The sequence below is a fragment of the Diplotaxodon limnothrissa genome, linkage group LG4, assembly GCF_057381915.1.
Source record: "Diplotaxodon limnothrissa isolate DT_005_m linkage group LG4, D_limnothrissa_male_GT1.1, whole genome shotgun sequence".
Classification (NCBI taxonomy): Eukaryota; Metazoa; Chordata; class Actinopteri; order Cichliformes; family Cichlidae; genus Diplotaxodon; species Diplotaxodon limnothrissa.
In genome coordinates, this window is record NC_140599.1 from 1,720,278 (window position 1) to 1,741,365 (window position 21,088).

At 43.4% G+C, this 21,088-nt stretch overlaps 1 protein-coding gene across 2 annotated transcripts; it reads right to left on the reverse strand.

Annotated features, from left to right (window-relative positions):
* Nucleotides 1–4,876: 4,876 nt before the first annotated feature.
* LOC146632986 (protein NLRC3-like) lies at nt 4,877–20,325 on the reverse strand. 2 transcript variants are annotated; one of them, XM_085351922.1, is made up of 9 exons: nt 20,210–20,325; nt 19,853–19,954; nt 18,782–18,860; nt 18,434–18,620; nt 16,504–18,304; nt 15,417–15,590; nt 14,973–15,146; nt 5,561–5,607; nt 4,877–5,412 (listed from the first exon to the last, which is right to left on the reverse strand). In XM_085351922.1, the coding sequence occupies exons 1-9, from the start codon at nt 20,323–20,325 to the stop codon at nt 4,877–4,879; spliced, it is 3,216 nt and encodes a 1,071-aa protein (XP_085208048.1). The 2 variants fall into 2 exon arrangements, with proteins under 2 accessions (XP_085208048.1, XP_085208049.1); XM_085351923.1 differs by lacking the exon at nt 19,853–19,954.
* Nucleotides 20,326–21,088: the final 763 nt, after the last annotated feature.

The following is a 21,088-nucleotide window of genomic DNA, read 5'->3' on the forward strand; positions in this document are numbered from 1 at the left end:
ACAGCAGATTGGGACTGAATAATCAATCACTATCAAACCAATAAAGACAAACATGCTGATTTTACAGGAACTTTGTTGGAGAAGCTGCAAAGACATGAAACTGGTGGAGATCCCAAACCAGTTGATAGTGCTGGTTATTCCAAATAAAGCTGTTTCCCTTTGAGATGAAATGACTTTGTGTCCTGATATATAATAAAGATGTTGTTGTTTTTGAGCCCCTGTATTAAAAGTAGTTTAAAGTCAGCTTGAGTTTGATGTCTTTATGTCAAAGCTGCTCATGATGTTGAGCTGCTGATGGAATAAAAACAATATAAAAGCATGTAGTCCAGACTTAAATGTAGCCTGTTGTTAGCTGAGGTCCACACACAGTGTTTGACAGTGTAAAGTGTGTGAAAGGGCTGCTGGTGGAGCTCACTAGGATGAGCAGGTGACCACGAGGTGGAGAGCAGCTGGCCTGGCTTTGACCCGGGCCACGCCCCCTTTCTCTCTGCTTTGCTGTCACTTATCTTCACTGCTCTGTCCAATAAAGCTGAAAAAGGCCCCGAATCAAAGAAATCTGCTGCAGCCTCTGAAACGTCTTCTGTTTCCTTCCCGACGGCTTTTTCACCGTCAGCCCATCAGACAGTCCAGCAGCATTTATGATGATGTCATGATGTTGAAGAGGCTGCTACGGTGGCCTCCCATGACCCCCAGCCTCATCACAGCTGAGATGCAGACATTTGAAAACATTCAGCAGACAACTGAATAACAGTCCAACACAACAGTCTGTGTGCAGACACACACTGACCTTTCATATAGTCAAACACAGCTGGTTGAGTCATTTCTCTGTGAGTCTAAAGTGAATCTAGTATTTGAAAGTCCACTTCCTGTATTTGTTGTTGAAGACTTCTTCAGCTTCTTCTCAAGGACATCAGCTGCTTGTTTGGCAGCAGAGGCAGTTAAGAAGCTTCCTGAAAAACACTGAACAGTGAGTTCACTGTGGCATATGACAGATTCAGCTTTCTGTGTGCAAATGTGTCTGTGTCGACCTTTCAAATGCTGTTGAATCCAAAACATCAGCGGCTCCTCGGCTGCTCACTTCATGCACTTCTGTCTGTGTGACAGTCCAATGACATCACAGCTGTTTCCAGCCCCAGTGTCTCAGGACTGGACACCTTTAAACATGTCGAGGATCAAACAGCGTCCAGCTAAACACACATGAAACTATCAGAGCTGACAATCATTCCAATAACATCTAATGGTTCATGTATGTAGACACAGGACTACAAGGAAATGGCTCTCAGCATCTGGCTGTGGGAACACATGAGTCCCTGTTTGTGTTCAGATTGTGTGCATGTTTTAGACGTGTGTCACATGTAGAAACACAACAATCCCACAATGACACACAGATGTGTTTGACACAGCTGTGCAGCTGTAAGTTGTTTCTAATGATTCATTGAAGCTCTTCTAACATTCTGGAGACGATCAGTACATGAATCTGTTCAACACGACAACAATTTGACTTCAGTGTGAACGTTTGCATTAAATAACCTTCTTCATCCAGCTGACAGCATCTTCATCCTATGATGTGAACAGTTCCTCCTGTTGATGACAAACCTCTGACAGGATCTGCTTGAGGAGCTTTTTCATGTGCAGCTCTCTGAGCTCAGGGCTGAGCTGCTGTTTCATCTTTAAGAGCTGCTGCCTCCTCGCCGGACTTGTTCTCCTCTTCTTCTCCTGATGACACCATTTCTGCTTCATATTAAATTCAATAAAGATGCTGACATGTTTCTGTAGGAACAACATCATTGAATCTGTAACAACTGGAGCCAAACCAGTGGCTCTGCTGGGATCACTGGTGAGCCAACACTTCCTTGTTGATGCAGATTTCAGGGCTTCCTTTTGCTCCTCCGTTATAACTGTTCTCTCTTCTCAACACATGATGACACAAAGGAATCAGCAGTGACAAAGATGATGCTGAAGAGAAGCACACACTTCACACATATAACAGACCAGTGCAGTTACACACACCTCTGCTCGACATCAGGCCTCAAACAAAGACACAAAACACTAACTTGACTCTAAACAGAAGAAACGAGCAGCTGTTTCTGTTCTGTGCTTATTTATATTTGACACACATGCTTCTCTTTGTGCAAACACACATCGCACTATAAGGGTAACCTCGCACACAATGATTGGACAGCACAGTGATGATGCTGGGAGATCCTATACGCAGCAACACAGAAACACTGAGAACTTTAAACAATGATGGAAAGTGTTATAAATGACTTGTTGGCCTCTGATCTGTCACAAACAGCTGAAACGTGTCTCTCATGAGTCACATGAAGGTTTTTGACAGAAAGGACAAAAAGTAGCTGCAGTCAGTTTGTGTCATTTTTATATTTATTCATCTGGGAGAAAAATCTGAGGGACATTAAAATGTGTTTTCAACAGAGACAAGAACATGAATATAACAGAACAGGTAAATGAACATGTTTCAAGTAAACAGCTGGACTGATCAGGTCCAAACACAGAGTGATAAACTTGTCAAACAGCTGTCATATCTTTATATAGAAGCTCTTTATAAATGCTGCTCACTGCAGTCTGTTTACTAATAATGTCAAAGTGTTAGAAACACAGAAACATCAGAATGGTCTTTGTTCACAGAAACCTGTCTGGGATCCTTTGTTGTTCTTTTGATGCAGAGTTACATTATAAATATAAAGAGTTATTTCAGAGTCTCATCAGTTTTCCTGCATGTCTTTATTTAACACATCAGCAGGGCTGAAGCTCTCATGTTAAACACACACTGATCTATGGACACGTTCATGTGTTTCTAACAGAACCAGGCTGTTATCAGCCTGCACTAACATTATGTCACACACACTGAATGTAACAGTGACAGTTTACATCATCACACAATCAGCTGTGATTGTTTCACTGTCATCAAACGAGTCAACAGGAAGTAGAATCAATAGAAACCAATCATTTACTGACAGCATGTCTGATGGAAATAAGTGCAGATTATGTATGAAGTCTAACTGCACACAGTAACTGTGTTACAATAAGGACTTAACAGCGCCCTCTGCTGGAGTGTTTCAGTACTGCGTTAACTAGAATACACCACCTCCTCCTCACACCACCTGCTACAGCTCTACTCTTCTATGACTACAGTCATCCACAGCACTGATGTGAGGTCACATGGTTCATATGTAAGGAGCACAGCTGACCTCAGGTCAGTTTAATGACTGTGAGCAGCAGCTGTGTTATTGTCACTGTGACAGGGAGACACTCTCAGACACAGCGCTCATGTCAGCTTGTTCTCATGCAGGAGGATCAGGAGCTCCATGTTTGTCTTTCTGTTTGAATCATGATGTGTTTGTGCCATCAGAGTCTGTCATGAGTACTCAGGGTTTCACAGCAGCTCTTCTGGATGCTGACGAGGACTCCAACCTCATGTTTCACCTCTCTGAGCTTCTGATGTCTGTGAACACTCGTGTTTCTTCTCTGGGCTCATCTGGACAAAAACACCTTTCTGTGTTTGGCTGCAGCCTCATTCTGACTGACAGGAAGTGTGTTATCCATGAGCTGCACTTCTGTGAGGAAGTTTCCTGCTGTGTTTCCTGTCTGTGGACAAACACGAGTGTTCCAGCTGAGGACTTGGTTCCTTCCACCTGTCCATACAGGACATCACGCTGTCTGCAGCTCTGTAAATGCAGCTCCAGGTCCTTCCACGTGCTGCTCTGTATTTGTGCAGTTTGTAGTGTGTCCTGGGAAACGTAGCACACATGGTGTTCTTCTGCTGTTTCCTCCTTTCACTGAGTGTGAAACACTGACGCTGTGCTGTTGTTCACAGAGGGGAGCTGATTCTAGCTGCAGCTGGACTCTGTCATCTAACTGAATGTGTTGGTGCTGATCACGGGGCTCTGAGGGGGGAGCAGCAGGAGGACTCTGGATGCTGACGTCAGTGTATCTGTGGAAGCTCCCACAGCGTGTCTGTCATTCAATATTGTGCTGTATATTGTATCTATGCAAAGATGAACAGACTGTGTGTTCACTGGTCTCTGTGCTGCAGCTCTGATGTCATCATCACTCCCTCCTCCACCCTCAGCAGTCCCAGCATGCTGCTGTGGTGCACCCCACCCTCACTCTACACCTGAGCCACAGACCACACCCTCCACCTCAATATACACCACAGTTTTCTCTGCTGTGGAAATGAGATCAGGAGGAAATCATCATTATTATTATTTAATAAACGCTCACATTAATGTGGGCTTATTTGTTTCATATTAGAAACATTAGTTGAGTGTTTTTAGTATAAAATGGTCAAAGTCCCTCTTTTTGCTCCTCCCCTCACCTGTGGATGGGCGGTGCTGTTACCGTGGTGACAGCTTGGATGTGTTTCAGTCCTGCCTGGTTATCACTGCAGGAATCTTTCACATTTATTACAGGTAATAACTCTGATTTTTCTGTGTATTGTGAACCAAATGTATCCTGATACACACAGAGATGGATGAGCAGAGGTTTTTTTTGCAATTTATGTAGTTACTATGGACTTAATGCATACATATTATTAAAATTAGGGCTATAACAGTTGTATTGATGTATAGCAACTTGAAATGCTCCCACAAATGGCTCCACAGCATGTAAAAATATAACAAAAGCTCTGGCGGACTTGGTTCTGTGGTCAGTCTTAAAGGGTGAAGTTAAACTCTGTAATCTTCACTGTGTCACAGAGTTCAGTGAGTCCCGTTATTCACAGTATCAATCAGATCATCAGAGAACAGCTGATCAGCAATCAGTGGTGCCAACAGCGCCTCCTGTGGTGAGAGGATGCAATAATGCAATGTAGCATTTTTCCACTCAACACTTGCAGTCATGGAAACTGTCTGTTGGATCAGCACAGGGACACTGAGGAACCAGGATAGACTGTAAACCCAGGATAAAGAGTTTGAGTGAATGTGGTGTTGAAGGTGTGGAGGTGGATCAGAGTGTCAGAGGAGACTCTGTAGAAGGACAGAGTGCCAGCAGGACAGTCCACATACACTGCTGCTCTGTTAGAGACAGAGGAGGAGGAGGAGGAGGAGGAGGAGATGGATGTTACTCTGTTATTGTGCCTGACATAACCAGGACCATCATCAGTGCACCACAGACTCCAGGACTGATCATTCCATCCAAACACACAGTCACTGCCTCCTTTCCTTCTGATGCTTCTGTAACTCACTGATATATAAACGTCTCCTCTCCACTCGACCTCCCAGTAACAGCGACCAGTCAGACCATTTCTACACAGCAGCTGATAAACATCATCAAATCTGTCTGGATGATCAGGATATGACTGAACCTCCTCCACATGTGTCACCTTCCTGTTGTTGTCAGACAGTTGGAGCTCTGTGTGCACTGTGTTTGTGTCGATTGTGAGTTGACAGGAATCTGATGGAGAGAACAAACACAATCCAGCTGCAGTTATTGATCCATCATCTGTTCATTGATTGACACTTTGATGATGACTCCTGACATGATGAAGATGGTTGAATGTGTGCTGCTTTGTTTTCATGAATCCCATTAAAAACACACTTACACTTCCTCAGACCTGGTCTCAACCATCGGACTCCAGCAGGCTCCACCCTGAAAGGAGGAGGGGGGTCAGAGCAGCACAGTCAGCATGCACACATGGACATTACATGGCTCTCACACACACACTGTTACACACTGAGCTCAAAGCTCGGCTCCACTGTTTTATTCAAAGAAATCGACATTTATTTATCAGCACATTTAAAAACAGCTTGAGCCAAAGTGCTGCACAGAGTAGAGAGAAAATAGGAAACATACACAGTAATGACTATAAAGACTGGTCAGGATTGAAAGCTACAGAGTACAAATGTGTTTCCAACCGGCTTTTAAAAATGTCCAGTGTTGGTGACGACCTGATGTGAAGGGCGACTGTTCCAGAGTTTGGCTGCAGCCATCGATAAAGCTCACCTCTGTTTTTACGTCTAGTTCTGGTCAGAAGCTGCTTATCTGCAGACCTGAGGGCTCCACTTGGATTCTTTTGTTAAAGAGAGATAAGATGGAGCCAATCCATTCACAGATTTAAAGACAACCAGATCTGGAAGTGGATTCTACCACGTACTGGTAACCAGTGGAAAAAGCTGGTGATGGGTCGTCTAGCACAGACCCACCGCTGGAACCAGACAGTTGATGAGGGAGAGAACTGTGACAGCGCCGTTCCTTCACTTGACCTCAGTCGCTCTCGTCTGCTCCCTCGTAACACTGCTCTTTATTGAGCTTACATGAATATGCACAAGTTCATTATGACGTCTTACACAGGTATGAACAAAGAGTACCAGTCTGTGCATAGTGTGTGTGTGTGTGTGTGTGTGTGTGTGTCTGTGTGTGTGTCTGTGTGTGTGTGTCTGTGTGTGTGTGTGTGTGTGTGTGTGTGTGTGTGTCTGTGTGTGTCTGTGTATGAGTGTGTGTGTCTGTGTGTGTGTGTGTGTCTGTGTGTGTGTGTGTGTCTGTGTGTCTGTCTGTGTGTGTGTCTGTGTCTGTGTGTGTGTCTGTCTGTGTGTGTGTCTGTGTGTGTGTGTGTGTCTGTCTGTGTGTGTGTCTGTGTGTGTGTGTGTCTGTGCGTGTGTGTGTGTCTGTGTGTGTGTGTGTGTCTGCGTGCGTGCGTGTGTGTGCGTGCGTGCGTGCGTGCGTGCGTGCGTCTGTGTCTGTGTGTGTGTGTGTGTCTGTCTGTGTCTGTGTGTGTGTGTGTGTGTGTCTGTGTGTGTGTGTGTGTGTGTCTGTCTGTGTCTGTGTGTGTGTGTGTGTCTGTCTGTGTCTGTCTGTGTCTGTGTGTGTGTGTGTGTCTGTCTGTGTCTGTGTGTGTGTGTGTGTTCCAGATGTGACCCTGTGACCCCAAAGCTGGTGCTAAGAGTCCAGCGGTCCCCCTAACAAAGGGCTCTTATACTTAACCAGACACAGAGCAGGTGTCCTCCTACACCAGGGGTCTCAAACTCGCGGCCCGCGGGCCAATTGCGGCCTGCCGGACGATAGTTTTTGGCCCCACCTTAATATGAAAATGTAATGTTAGTTTGATAATGTATGACACTTTACAGTGTTGTGGGCGGAGCTGAATTAACCCACCAATCAGGGTGGGATATGGATCTCAGGGGACACCAGCCGGGCTTGATGCAAGCAGGGAAACATTTCTCAATGAGTCAAAGTTCCAGCAGCGTTGCCCTGGAGTGTTTCTTTCTTTCCTGTGCCTGGCTGGCTTCCTCCTTTCTATTGGGCAAACGCCGACATTCGCCCCAGCGCGCTGCGTTCACAACACTTCAAAAAAAGTTGTTTTTTTAAGTTGCTGCCCAGCGGGACATTATACGTATATAGATTTATACACACGTCAGTGGGATTTAAAGTTATTTTTCCACAGAGAGAGATCTCATATTAACTCTCACAGTGATGCGTAGGCGGCGGGATAAAAGAAAAGTCATGAACTCAATGCAGCCCAATTTAGTCTGCAGTCACATAGCGACACCTGTTCATCGGCAACAACAGTCCCCGGTAACCCGGACTAATTATAGGGTCGCACCGTAATTTGTGGCTCCATGTTTTTATTTGCATCACTGCGTTTGCATTGCAGCAAACATGAACATTACATATATTTCAATATAATGTAAAAGCAGTCAAAACAACTAACATCAGAAACAGCTGATGTTATTTGTTATATGTCACGCTGTCATTTCCGCTTCTTTCTCCTGTAACAACAGCCCGGCGCCGTGAGCAGTCGCCTTTTTTGCGCTCGCTATCCCTGCACTTTCTACCATCTGCAAACGCCACGGTGTTCGTGTCGTCATGAAAGACATGAACATCGAGCGTAAAAACAAAGGAGACTGCTACCGGCTTTTTATCTGCCGATCGCCGTGCTACGGTTGCAAGAAAAAGAAGCAGAAATGACGTTCTCTACGCGTTGAGACGTTCCCCGTCCGTCGGCTAAACGCTTGATTGAAACTTCAATGCGACAGTGACACCAAGTAGAATTATAAATGTCACATAGCCCCAAACATGTCTTTTTCAAAGCCTGCGGTGAAGAGAAAGGTTGGTGATGAGCACCGACAATTTCAGGAAAAGTGGGAAATGCAATATTTCTTTGTTGAGCACAGGGGCACCCCGACCTGTCTTATTTGCACAGAGAAAGTTGCGCTGCACAAGGAATACAATTTGAAACGTCATTACACAACTAGACATGCTGAGCTGGATGCAAAATACCAGGGAGACGAGAGAGCGAACTGGGTTGCCAGTCTTAAAACAGATCTACTGAGGCAGCAAGATTTCTCCAAGAAAGCAACCAAAGAGAATAATGCAGCAGTCGGAGCCACGTGGTTAGTGAGATGATTGCTAAAGCAGGGAAGCCATTCACAGAAGGTGCATTTGTCTAAAAGTGCATATTGCAGGCTGCAAATATAGTCTGTCCGGGAAAGAAAGGTCAGTTTAGCAACATCAGCCTTTCTGCCAACACCGCAGCAGATCGCATTTCTGACCTGTCAAGTGACATTTATGACCAACTGTGTGAGAAAGCCAAATGTTTCAGTGTATACTCAGTCGCTCTTGATGAGACCACAGACATCACCGACACTGCCCAGCTCCCAATGTATGTCCGTGGTGTTGATGACAGGAGCTGCTCACAGTAATTCCAATGCATGGCCAGACCACCGCTCAGCAGATATTTACAAGCTGTGTGATGCCATTGAGAATGTTGGTTTGCCATGGAAGAGGTTTGTTGGAATAACAACAGATGGAGCGCCATCAATGACAGGGAGGAAACATGGACTGGTGGCACAAAACAAACTGGAAGAGGAAGGCGTGGAGGAGGCCATTGCTCTGCACTGCATCATCCATCAGCAGGTCCTTTGCAGCAAATGCCTGAAGTTTGACAATGTGATGTCTATTGTTGTGAAATGCATCAACCAAATCAGATCCAGGGGCTTAAAGCACCGAAGGTTCTGTGCTTTTCTAGAGGAAATGGAGTCAGAATATGGGGATGTGCTCGACTTCACTGAGGTACGTTGGCTCAGCAGGGGAAATGTATTAAAGAGACTTTTTGAGTTGAGAGCAGAAGTGAAGCCTTCATGGAGAAGGATGGAGTTAGTGTTCCTGTGCTAACTGATCCCAAATGGCTCATGGACTCAGCTTTTCTTGTTGATATGACACATGAGCTTAATGTACTGAACAAGACGTTACAAGGCCAGGGGCAACTTGTCAGTGCTGCCTATGACAACGTGAGAGCATTCTCCACAAAACTGGCGCTCTGGAAAGCTCAGCTCTCTCAGACAAACCTTTGCCATTTCCCAGCATGCAAGGCACTCGTGGATGCAGGCACACCATTCAGTGCTGACGAGTATGTTGATGTCATTTTGAGGCTACAGGAGGAATTTGATCACAGATTTGCTGACTTCAAGACACACAGAGCCACCTTTCACATTTTTGCGGACCCCTTCTCCTTTGATGTGCAAGATGCCCCTTCTGTGCTTCAAATGGAGCTCATTGAGCTGCAGTGCAACTCTGAACTCAAAGCAAAGTTCAGGGAGGTGAGTGGAAAAGCAGACAAGCTTGGACAATCTTTGAGAGAATTGAGCCCTAGTTTCCCTCGGCTTTCCCGAATGTTCAAGTGGACCATGTGCCTTTTTGGTAGCACATACTTGTGCCAAAAGCTCTTCTCCACTTTGAACTTCAATAAGTCCAAGTACAGGTCCAGACTTACGGATGATCATCTTCAAGACATACTGAGGGCCGCAACTGCTTCCTCCCTCAGGCCAAATCTGGCTCGGCTATGCGAGAGGAAACGCTGCCAGGTCTCTAGCAGCAAGGAGTAGGCAAGAGAAGCCATGTTCAGAAGAACAGTTCATTTTCTACAGTGTTCCATTCATGTTCAGAAGAAGGTTATAGAACTGTTAATACAGACATTTCAATCTAAATACAGCAGATATAGAAGACTGAAAGAAACACACAAGTTCACTGACTAAAAATATCTTATTATTGTTTTATTTATGTATTACTGATTGATTTATTTTCTTATTAATTCTTAATTTGTTTATTTATTTTTAATATTTTGTGTTAAAAAATAAAAAAAGAGATTTGAGAAGATTGGAATTTTTTAACCATGCCTTTCCTGTGGAAAACCTAATGCGGCCCAGCCTCACCCAGACTCTGCCTGCAGCGGCCCCCAGCTAAATTGAGTTTGAGACCCCTGTCCTACACCATAAATCAGTAAGAGAGGGTACGACCTCTCTCATGGCCCCAAGTGGTGTGTGCATGCCAGAGCACTCTGGAAGGCACACAGAGTCTTTACAGACTACTAAGGATCAAACCTCTATCATCATGCAATCGATTATACAACTCTAAGCATATATGAGTAAATATTTCTAAGCATAAATGACAATCAACAATATAAACCTTACAGCTGGTTTTAATAACAGAATTTATTTGTTTCTCAAACAAGAAAGAGCTATCGAGAAACACTCCTAAATCTTTAGTTCTGAACTTTTCCAGTGGGCCAAGGTCAACATTATCTGCTAATGCTAAATAGGCTGCCGTTATTAACTAATGCTAATTTGATGTGAATTAGCATTATGCACTAATGCTAACACTTTTTAACAATGTGAGTAGCTAATGCTAACACTATTTCCCTTAACTTTATAACATTGTGAACGGCTAATGCTAACACTCTTTTCCCTAGCATTACAACATCTGAGCTGCTAATGCTAAGTAGGCCGCCATTAGCACCTACGTCTATCCATCCATCCATCCATTCGCTTCCGCTTATCCTTTTCAGGGTCGCGGGGGGCGCTGGAGCCTATCCCAGCTGTCATAGGGCGAAAGGCGGGGTACACCCTGGACAGGTCGCCAGTCTGTCGCAGGGCTAACACACAGGGACAGACAACCATTCACACTCACATTCACTCGCACATTCACACCTAGTGGCAATTTGGATTATCCAATTAACCTATCCCCACAAGCTGCATGTCTTTGGACGGTGGGAGGAAGCCGGAGTACCCGGTGGGAACCCACGCAAACACGGGGAGAACATGCAAACTCCACACAGAAAGACCCCGGCCTGATGGTGGAATTGAACTCAGGACCTTCTTGCTGTGCGGCAACAGTGCTAACCATTGTGCCACCGTGCTGCCCACCTACGTCTAATTTAAGGCAAATACGCATTAGAACCTAATGCTCATATCGTTTTCCTTTGCTTTATAGCAATGTGAGCAGCTACTGCTAAATAGCATTAGCTAATAACAGCAGTCTAATTTAATGCAAGTTAGCATCATTTGCATTATAACGATGTGAGGAGTTAATGCTAAGTATGCTGCCATTAGTGGCTAATTCTAATTAGGGGTGAATAATTATTACAAGCTAATGCTAATATCGTTTTCTCTTCCCTTTTAACAATGTGAGCAGCTAGTGCTAGGTAGGCTGAAGCTAGCAGCTAATGCTAAAGCTAAAGATAATTTGATGTGAATTAGCATTACATTAGTGAGGAGTTAATGCTAAGTAGACTGCCATTAGCAGGTAATGCTAATTTAAGGTTAATAGGAATTGGCATCTAATGCTAATACCATATTTTCTTGCTTTAACCCTTTAAAACTGGTCAGAGTGGGCACACTCCGTTTTGCGCAACTATTTTTAAATCCCGGTAGCACTGTAATCACGTGAGCTAGCGCAATAATTTTTTTTGCATATGAAACCTGAGGAGTTGTATTTACATCTTATGCCATCAGCTTGTCCTAGGTTACAGTTTCCTTCCACATATGCTTAGGACTCATATTGCTCTGCTGGAAATAGTTTATTTTGATGCATATGCTGTTATTTTGCAAATTTGCAGTATAATATTTATTTTCGTTTTTCCTGCAGTATATAAAAATTGGTGTATTTCAAAAATAAAACTATGAAGGCACTCAAAATAAATTTCCTGAGGTGGGAAACTATTTTGTGCAACTTTTTTGTATTTACAGTTTTGAGGGATAAGCCTCTTAAATTTCTCTAACTAGAAATATATGTTAAAAAAACAAAAACGATTTTCAATTTTTTTGTAGTTTATTGCACTTTTTTGCAATTTATGTAATTACTATGCACTTAATACATACATATTATTAAAATTTAGGCTGTAATGGTTGTATTGATGTATAGCAACTTGAAATGCTCCCAAAAATGGCTCTACAGCATGTAAAAATATAATATAAGCTCTGGCGGACTTGGTTCTATGGTAGGTCTAAACGGGTTAAATCAATATCAGTAGCTAATCCGATTGTTCAGTCTGACGTCAGGTGAAGTCATTTTTATGCATTTAAGAGCTGTGTTGAATTCAACATTACAAACTGAACATTAGAACTATCCTCTTCTCCAGGATTTTCCTGATTTAACATTTCAATATGACATTTCCAGTGCTTTGTTTTCTCTGCTCACAGACAAAACAGATACACGCATGTATATACAGCCCACGTCCAGCTCTGCATGCACTCCTGCTCCATTTCTATAGAGAATAAACAACGTAACACAATCATTCTCCATTGTTTTCAACTCAACCAGCTGCATTTAATGAAGGAGTTTGAATTTACTTTACAACAGCTGCTGTTGTTTCCTGTCTGCATTCATGTTCTTAACTGTACTCCACACATTCTGAACTGGTGTACCGTAATTGTCGGGCTATAAGCCGCTACTTTTTGCACAAGCTTTGAGCCCTGCGGCTTTTAGTCAGGTGCGGCTTTTCTATGGATTGTCCATGAGCGGATTTGTTTTGTTTGTTCCGCTGTTGTACGGCACTACGTTGCCTGGCGGAAGGATCGGGGTTCAAGAGTGGTATGTTGGTCACATGTCCATCCGTCAGGCAACGTAGTGCCGTACGAGGTAGCGCGAAAAACAAACTTCAAAGTAGCGCTACCCGTTCAGCTGGAGGCCTGGATGATGAGCGGCGATAAACTTGCAAAAAGCAAGTTATGCCCAACTCCACCATTGGATTCTGACAGCGTGGAAAAGTGTGAAAACATCCACGATCACCAACAGATTTCGAAGGGCTGAATGCTGCATGATGGAGAGGAGGACACCGCCACGGCCCTTCTGAGGGTGTTCGACTCTGACACTGACAACGAGGATTTCTTTGTTTTTGAAAGTGACAACGAAAGAAAGAAGCTGAGAGTGGATGACGAAGCCATCCTGAGCCTGTTTGTTTCCGACACTGGAGGAGAGGACTTTGGTGGTTTTAGTGCGCAGGAAGAAGAGAAAGATGGTGAATGACTGACTTTTCTTCTTGTTAAAGCCGTGTCACTGCACCTGAGCCTAAAAGGTAGTCCGAATCAATTGTTCTGGTGTGCTGTAGGTTATTGTTATGTACTACATTTGTTACTCATTTATGAAGCACAGTACATGTTTTGTACTTGTAATTACCGCTACTTGTACATATACCTAAAAAGTTATGCAAATATGTACCCATAACTTGTTTTTCAAAATATTAATAAAAGGGGTGTGTCTCCAAACAGCCGTCTCTTTCCTGACAATTCGCTTTGTGCATATTCTCTTACATATGATAAGTCAACATTGAAACACCTGCGGCTTTTAGTCAGGTGCGGCTAATGTATGTACAAAACAGGATTTTCCCCTGATTTTAGCTTGTGCGGCTAATATTCAGGTGCGCTCTGTAGTCTGGGAAATACGGTAGTTCTTCCTAAAGTACTGCAGTATTCCTGCCAGTACATCCTTTTAGTTTTCCTAACTGTTTCCTCTGATGCTCGTTGCTATTCTTTCCTCAATGCAAATTCATGCTAAGCTCCTTCATATCCATCCCTGTTTCTAAACCTGTAATAATTGCTTTAATGTGTCTTTGGCCTAATTATGAGTCTGTCCATATGTTTGTAGTTCCCCACTTGCTTTGGTTTCTTAGCTCTGATTCTCTCAAATTTATCCTTGAAATCATTTACTGGCATCTCTCCCTCTCACTCCCACTATCCCCAGAACACCAGAGTATTCATCTCCTGGTTTATCCTATGGCCTCTTTGCATTTTCTCCAATCATCCCTGTTTCTAGAGTCTCACCCCATCTGCAGGCAGTCCAAGAGAAACTGCCTCTGCCATTTTCTTCTTCTTAATCTTTGATTTTTCTCTTCACTTTCTCCATTGGGTCTTCTTAGACGCACTTTCCAGAAAGCAGCAACATTTTTTGTGCCCCATTTTTCAAATTGTGCATCTTACTTCAGCTTAATGTGTTTCCTGTTTTGTTTTTACACAGGTCATGTAAAAGAAATCCTACCAGAGACTCGACAAAGCTGAACTGAAAGACAGCACAGGCAATAAATCAGAGCAGCACAGAACTTAAGCTCATGGTCCATAGAAGCTGGGCTCTACAGGTGTACCAGGACAAGCTTAGTGTAAGTCCCTCGAAAAAGTTTCACTTGTGCTGTTTCGGTGTAAATTACTGGTTTGTTTGAACAATTTCATCAGCTGAACCATAAATACTCCAAAACAATTTCTTTGTGACTCAGTGTGATTTTTCATTTTGTAATATTAGCATGTCAAACTCTACATTCTCTACACAGATGAGAAATGAAGTGTATTTAATAATAAAAGTTATCTCTCAGAGACAAAGTTAGTGTCTCATTCAGGTCTGTATCCGAGTAGCCTCAGACACATGCAGTGCTCATATTTTCTGTTTTGTGTGTCACTCAGACCTCTTCCTGACAGGGGCAGCAATTTCATTTAAAGTCCCATTCACTGATACAGGCTGCTGGAGCTCCAACCAGGAGGGTACACACATGATCCAGGGAAAAAAATTATATATGGTCTCTTAGATAAATATTAAGAGGTCCTGTGTTTTACTAAAAAATCAAAGTAGTAAAACACAGGACCTTTGGGTTAGATATAAGGTGATTTGACAAATCATGTCTGTTGTAAATGAGTAAGCCATTTATCGACCTGACTCAGGTTTTAAATCATCATCAGAAAAGACTGAATCCTGACCTGAGAATCCCAAGTGTACACTTTGGACTTTCCACTGCAGAAAATAGAAGCTTCAGTCCTGAATCCTGCAGGTTGTTGTTACCCAGGTCCAGCTCTGTCAGACGGGAGGACTGGGAGCTCAGGACTGAGGACAGAGCTTCACAGCTTCTGTCTGACAGGTTACAGCCACTCAGTCTGAAGAAAGGATGACAAGAAGACATGAAACACTTGTGTTAAAGTATATTCATGGTGCCATGAGGAGCTACTACATTTACAATATTTCAACACTGTTTCAGGACATGCTGGAATCCTTATTGCCTCATGTTACAAAAGACAAATGTGGCAGTTTAGTGTGATTTGGATGGATTCATTAAAAAAACAAAACATAAACACTTAATTTTTTCCAAATGAAATTGATTAAATGATGTTAATTGATGAAAAAAAATCGATATTGCTTGATCTGACCTCAGCGTTTCCAGTTTGCAGTATTGACTCTTCATCCCAGCAGACAGAAGCTTCACTCCTGAATCCTGCAGGTTGTTGTTACCCAGGTCCAGCTCTGTCAGATGGGAGGACTGGGAGCTCAGGACTGAGGACAGAGCTTCACAGCTTCTGTCTGACAGGTTACAGCCACTCAGTCTGAAATCAAGGTGGAAGGGAGACAAGATCAACCAAACAAATCAGAGCTTTATTGCTTTTTTATTGTTTTTAAGCAGAAATCAGTGAGGTGCTGGTAGATTCTGTTCTTTTGGTTTATTACCCAACAACACACACATACACTAATATTTGTGACTTTTGTAATAGTAGCATTTACAATGCAAAGCAACAGCGATCACAGATTGAAGGGGCCTGAATAAAACTACAATGCAGTGATTTTTAAGATGACCTGTTCTTCCAATTTCCAACAACAGATTTCTCCAACCTTACAGTTAAAAATAATTCTTTATCTCATACTGAATCTTGGTGCACCTCCCCCCAGTTTATTAAAATGAAGAGGTACTGAAGTTGCTGTAAGTGATGTGTGATGCCACTGATTTCCTTTCTGATCCAATACAAAGTAAAATTCAGGCTGGTATCTGCGATACTGATGAAAACTATTCCTTCAGAATCAATACAAGACATCATAAGAAAATATGATGTTTTGTATAACATAAAAAGCCTGAATTTTAAAATATTCAGTTAATAATCAAAAACAGATGTGACTGAAAATAATAAAACTGAGAAACATTTTATGGCCATTCGATCCTTTTACAACCATTGCAAGAGCTTGGTTGGCATAGCCGGCAATACGTTGGATAGTAATAAGTCCGGTGGGTGATGGGCTCCACCAGGGCTGCCCTTTGTCACCGATTCTGTTCATAAATTTTATGTTTAAAGGCTGTATCAAAAGTTCATTCAAGTTACAATATTGTGGTCAAAAGTTCTCCTTTTTTCTTTTATACTATACAACTACGCTGGCTCATGGTTTTAGGACATGGATCTGTCATGGAAGAAATCTATGACCACTTTTAATCAACATTTTAAAAATAAACATGATCACAGATTTACTCACAGAGCCTTGTTGGAGGCTTTGACCACTGGCAGCAGCCTCAGAAGAGCCTCCTCTGAAGCAGAGTATTTCTTCAGGTCAAACACATCCAGATCTTTTTCTGATGACAGTAAGATGAAGACCAGAGCTGACCACTGAGCAGGAGACAGTTTACCTGTGGAGAGACTTCCTGATCTCAGGGACTGTTGGATCTCCTCCACTAGAGAACGATCATCCAGTTCATTCAGACAGTGGATCAGATTGATGCTTTTCTCTGCAGACAGATTCTCACTGAGCTTCTTCTTGATGTACTGGACTGTTTCCTGATTGGTCTGTGAGCTACTTCCTGTCTGTGTCAGCAGACCTCGTAGGAGAGTCTGATTGGTCTGCAGTGAAAGACCCAGGAGGAAGCGGAGGAACAAGTCCAGGTGTCCATTTGGACTCTGTAAGGCCTTGTTCACAGCACTCTGGTGGAGAGATTGAAGTTTTAGTTTGTTAAATAGTTTAGACCATGTAGAGGTTGTTTGTTGTTCTTCCAGCAGATTGAGTCCAGAGTTGATGAAGGTCAGATGGACATGAAGAGCAGCCAGAAACTCCTGAACACTCAGATGGATGAAGCAGAACACCTTGTCCTGGTACAGTCCGCTCTCCTCTTTAAAGATCTGTGTGAACACTCCTGAGTACACTGAGGCTGCTCTGATATCGATGCCACACTCTTTCAGGTCTGATTCATAGAAGATCAGGTTTCCTTTCTGCAGCTGATCAAAAGCCAGTTTTCCCAGAGACTCCACCATCTTCCTGCTCTCTGGACTCCAGTGTGGATCTGTCTCAGCTCCTCCATCATACTTGACCTTCTTCACTTTGGCCTGAACCACCAGGAAGTGGATGTACATCTCAGTCAGGGTCTTGGGCAGCTGTCCTCCCTCTCTGGTTTCCAGCACATCCTCCAGAACTGTAGCAGTGATCCAGCAGAAGACTGGGATGTGACACATGATGTGGAGGCTTCGTGATGTCTTGATGTGGGAGATGATCCTGCTGGCCTGCTCCTCATCTCTGAATCTCTTCCTGAAGTACTCCTCCTTCTGTGGGTCAGTGAAGCCTCGGACCTCTGTCACCATGCCAACACAGTCAGGAGGGATCTGATTGGCTGCTGCAGGTCGTGTGGTTATCCAGAGGCGAGCAGAGGGAAGCAGTTTCCCCCTGATGAGGTTTATCAGCAGCACATCCACTGAGGTGGACTTTCTAGGGTCAGTTAGGATTGTAGTTTTGTGGAAGTCCAGAGGAAGTCGACACTCATCCAGACCATCAAAGATGAACACAACCTGGAAGTCTTCAAAGCTGCAGATTCCTGCTTCTTTGGTTTCAGTAAAGAAGTGATGAACAAGTCCCACCAAGCTGAACTTTGCCTCTTTCAGCACATTCAGCTCTCTGAAAGTGAATGGAAATATGAACTGGATGTCCTGGTTGGCTTTGTCTTCAGCCCAGTCCAGGCTGTATTTCTGTGTTAAGACTGTTTTCCCAATGCCAGCCACTCCCTTTGTCAGCACTGTTCTGATTGGTTCATCTCTTCCAGGTGAGGCTTTAAAGATGTCTTCTTGTCTGATGGTTGTTTCTGGTCTGTCTGGTTTCCTGGATGCTGTTTCAATCTGTCTGACCTCATGTTCATCATTGACCTCTGCAGTCCCTCCCTCTGTGATGTAGAGCTCTGTGTAGATCTGATTCAGGAGGGTTGGGTTTCCTGCTTTAGCGATGCCCTCAAACACACACTGGAACTTCTTCTTCAGGGTGGATTTAAGGTTACGATGACAAACTGCAGCTTGAAGTTCTGAATGAGAAGAAAAATAAACACTCAATTCCAAAAAGAACTAATCTTTAAAACATGTTGCTCCATCTTCCATCTCTGGAAAATGTCTCATTTATCCAGCAGCTTAAATCTTTAGATAAATCCTCTTACTGCTCTGCAGACGGTCAGCCAGCTCCTCCTGCTTCATTCTCCTCAGGAAGTCCACTGTGATCTTCACAAACGCCTCTCTGCTGCTGCTCCTCTGACTCTCTAAGCATTCTGGGTAATCTGGACTCAGAACCTTCTGGATCTTCTTCAGCTCGTTCTTCACAAAAGTGATGATGTTGTCCTCCAGCAGCTGGAACAGAATATTTATGAATGAGCCAATCAGACTGAAATCATGGAGCCAAACATCAGATCCATGTTGGACACACTGACGATCCACTGGTCTACAAAGAGCAGCATGGAGATGACTGTGAACAGAACAGATGTAACAGTAGTTGTTGTACATGTACAGACCATAAATATGGAGTCCAGCTGTGTTTGATGCTGCTGGGCAGACTGACCACTGGGAACCTCTGAGCTCTGCTGCTCCACTCTGTGGAGGAACCATGAAGGATTAGATCAACACAGGATAAAGATCCAGGAGTTTCTGCTCAAATAACTTCATCTGAATCAAGTCTGTCAAGTTTTAAACTCTCAGATTGTGAACATATCAGTAATTTTCAGTCTGTTTTCATGGACGTCCTTTCAGTGGTGATGTCAGGGATGATTTTGAAGAAGCTCATCAAACTGAACCATCAGCAGATCACTGCTCCAAAACCAGAACATGATCCGAGTCTCCCTCCACCACCAGAACACCAGCTTTACTAACGTGGTAGATCAGTGTAGTACAGATCAATAACTGATGAGTCATTTGATCAAAATCACTGAGTGCTTCACGTCTGACCCTCTGATGCTTCTGTAGACATTTTGCATATTTAATGAATGTCTGACAGTTTTACATTCATTCTATGAACACAGTGGAAATGTTGTGTTATAGTCTCCATGTTGTTTCCAGCATCATAAATTCTTAAGTTCAGAAAATTAGATTCTTTCTTCACAGCTGAAAAACAACAACATTTATTCTCTATTGAAATCTGCATCGTCCACTCCAAAGGTCACAATCTGAAGGTAACATCTGGATTTCTTCCCTGTGATTAACTCTGAGCATCAGTATGGTGGGATTTATCCACTACATCCACACCACTGTGGTTCAGTGTTGTCCTGATGGAGTAACAGCAGCCAGTATGATCCAGGCTTTAGCTGCTGGGTCTCTGTGTGACCTCTCAGACTGTTTAACAGATCAGACACAAAGAGAATCAGAGCAGCTCTGTTCTTTAAAGACAAACATGAACCCACTCAGGTCACACTTTCCCCACAGATATGAGCATCACTGTCCTCAAACAGCAAATGACCAAGTCGAACATTTGGATCTTTTCTCTTTCATTGTTTTCTTTTTAATGAATCTTTGTAACAATCTGAGGATGTTTCAGGTCATATTTATCCAGGAAACACAAACATGTAAAGGAGTCATCACAGCTCTCTGACCTCGTTGCTCCAGGTTCACCACTGAAGTCTGGAACGTTGCCTTTGGACCCGTCACTCCTCACAGACGGACAGCTGGACCCTGCAGACTGTGACCTCTGACCTCTGCAGACACAAACATGATTGAAGCAGCTGTGATCACACAGACTGCAGATAATGCAGCTGTTTCCTGTCAGTAACATCCTCTTAGATTAGAGTTCAGCTTTTTACAGGAAAACTGGACAAAACTGATTTTTGTTACAAACTCATTTTCATTTCCTCTCAGCTCACAAACACAGTCAGACAATCAACCAGAGTCAACACTGATTATAATGTCAGTGCAGAATTATTTCTGTTACTCAGTGAGTTCAGCTCTCTGACCTCGTTGCTCCAGGTTCACCACTGAAGCCTGGATTATAATCTTTGGACCAGTCACTCCTCACAGACGGACAGCTGGACCCTGCAGACTCTGCTCTGTCCTCCTCTTCCTCCATCATCGTCTTCAGTCAGTCTGAGAGGTAAACCACAAACACTCAGTGAGTTCACATTAACAGGAGGAACTGAGTTACAGTCGCTGACCTCTGACCTGTCATGTGACCATGAAACCAGGTCAATATGTCTGTAGGTTCAGTCATCCAGGTCATGTGATCTAAGGAGCTTGGAGAGAAAAGAGACGTCTTTAAGTTTCTGGAAGACGTTTCATCTGAGAAGCTTCTTCAGCTCTAAAACCAAACGGTGGAGAGTCCCAGATATTTAAACCTGAGAGGGAAAGAAAGCATGTCGCTGACCCACCACTGATGTTATTTCAAGGAGGAAACTGAGAGCCTTTGCACCAGGAGCACAAACATCAGCTCCAGCAATGATCCACTGATGTGTTTTTATTCCATGTATGAATGTTGTTATTGACAGAGATGACGTTTGTGTGTCAGTGATGCAGTGACTGTTGTTGTTACCTGTACAGGCTGGTTAGACTCTATGAAACAGATCATACAGATCTCTGCATGTTAGAAGAGACTATTAAAGGTCATGAATGAGACAAAGGCAGGGAGGCGTCCTTTACAGCTAAACAGCAGAGTGAGAGAACAGCCAGCACCTCTACATTTATCACATTATACAGCACATGTATGATACTGACAGGGATGAGAAGAATTTAGTGATTCTGATCCCATCATTGATATTACTTATTGATTCTCAGTAGCTCTGCTCTGACAGTCACCACCATCACTGAGCAGCATATCAAAGACATTTGTGCACATTAAC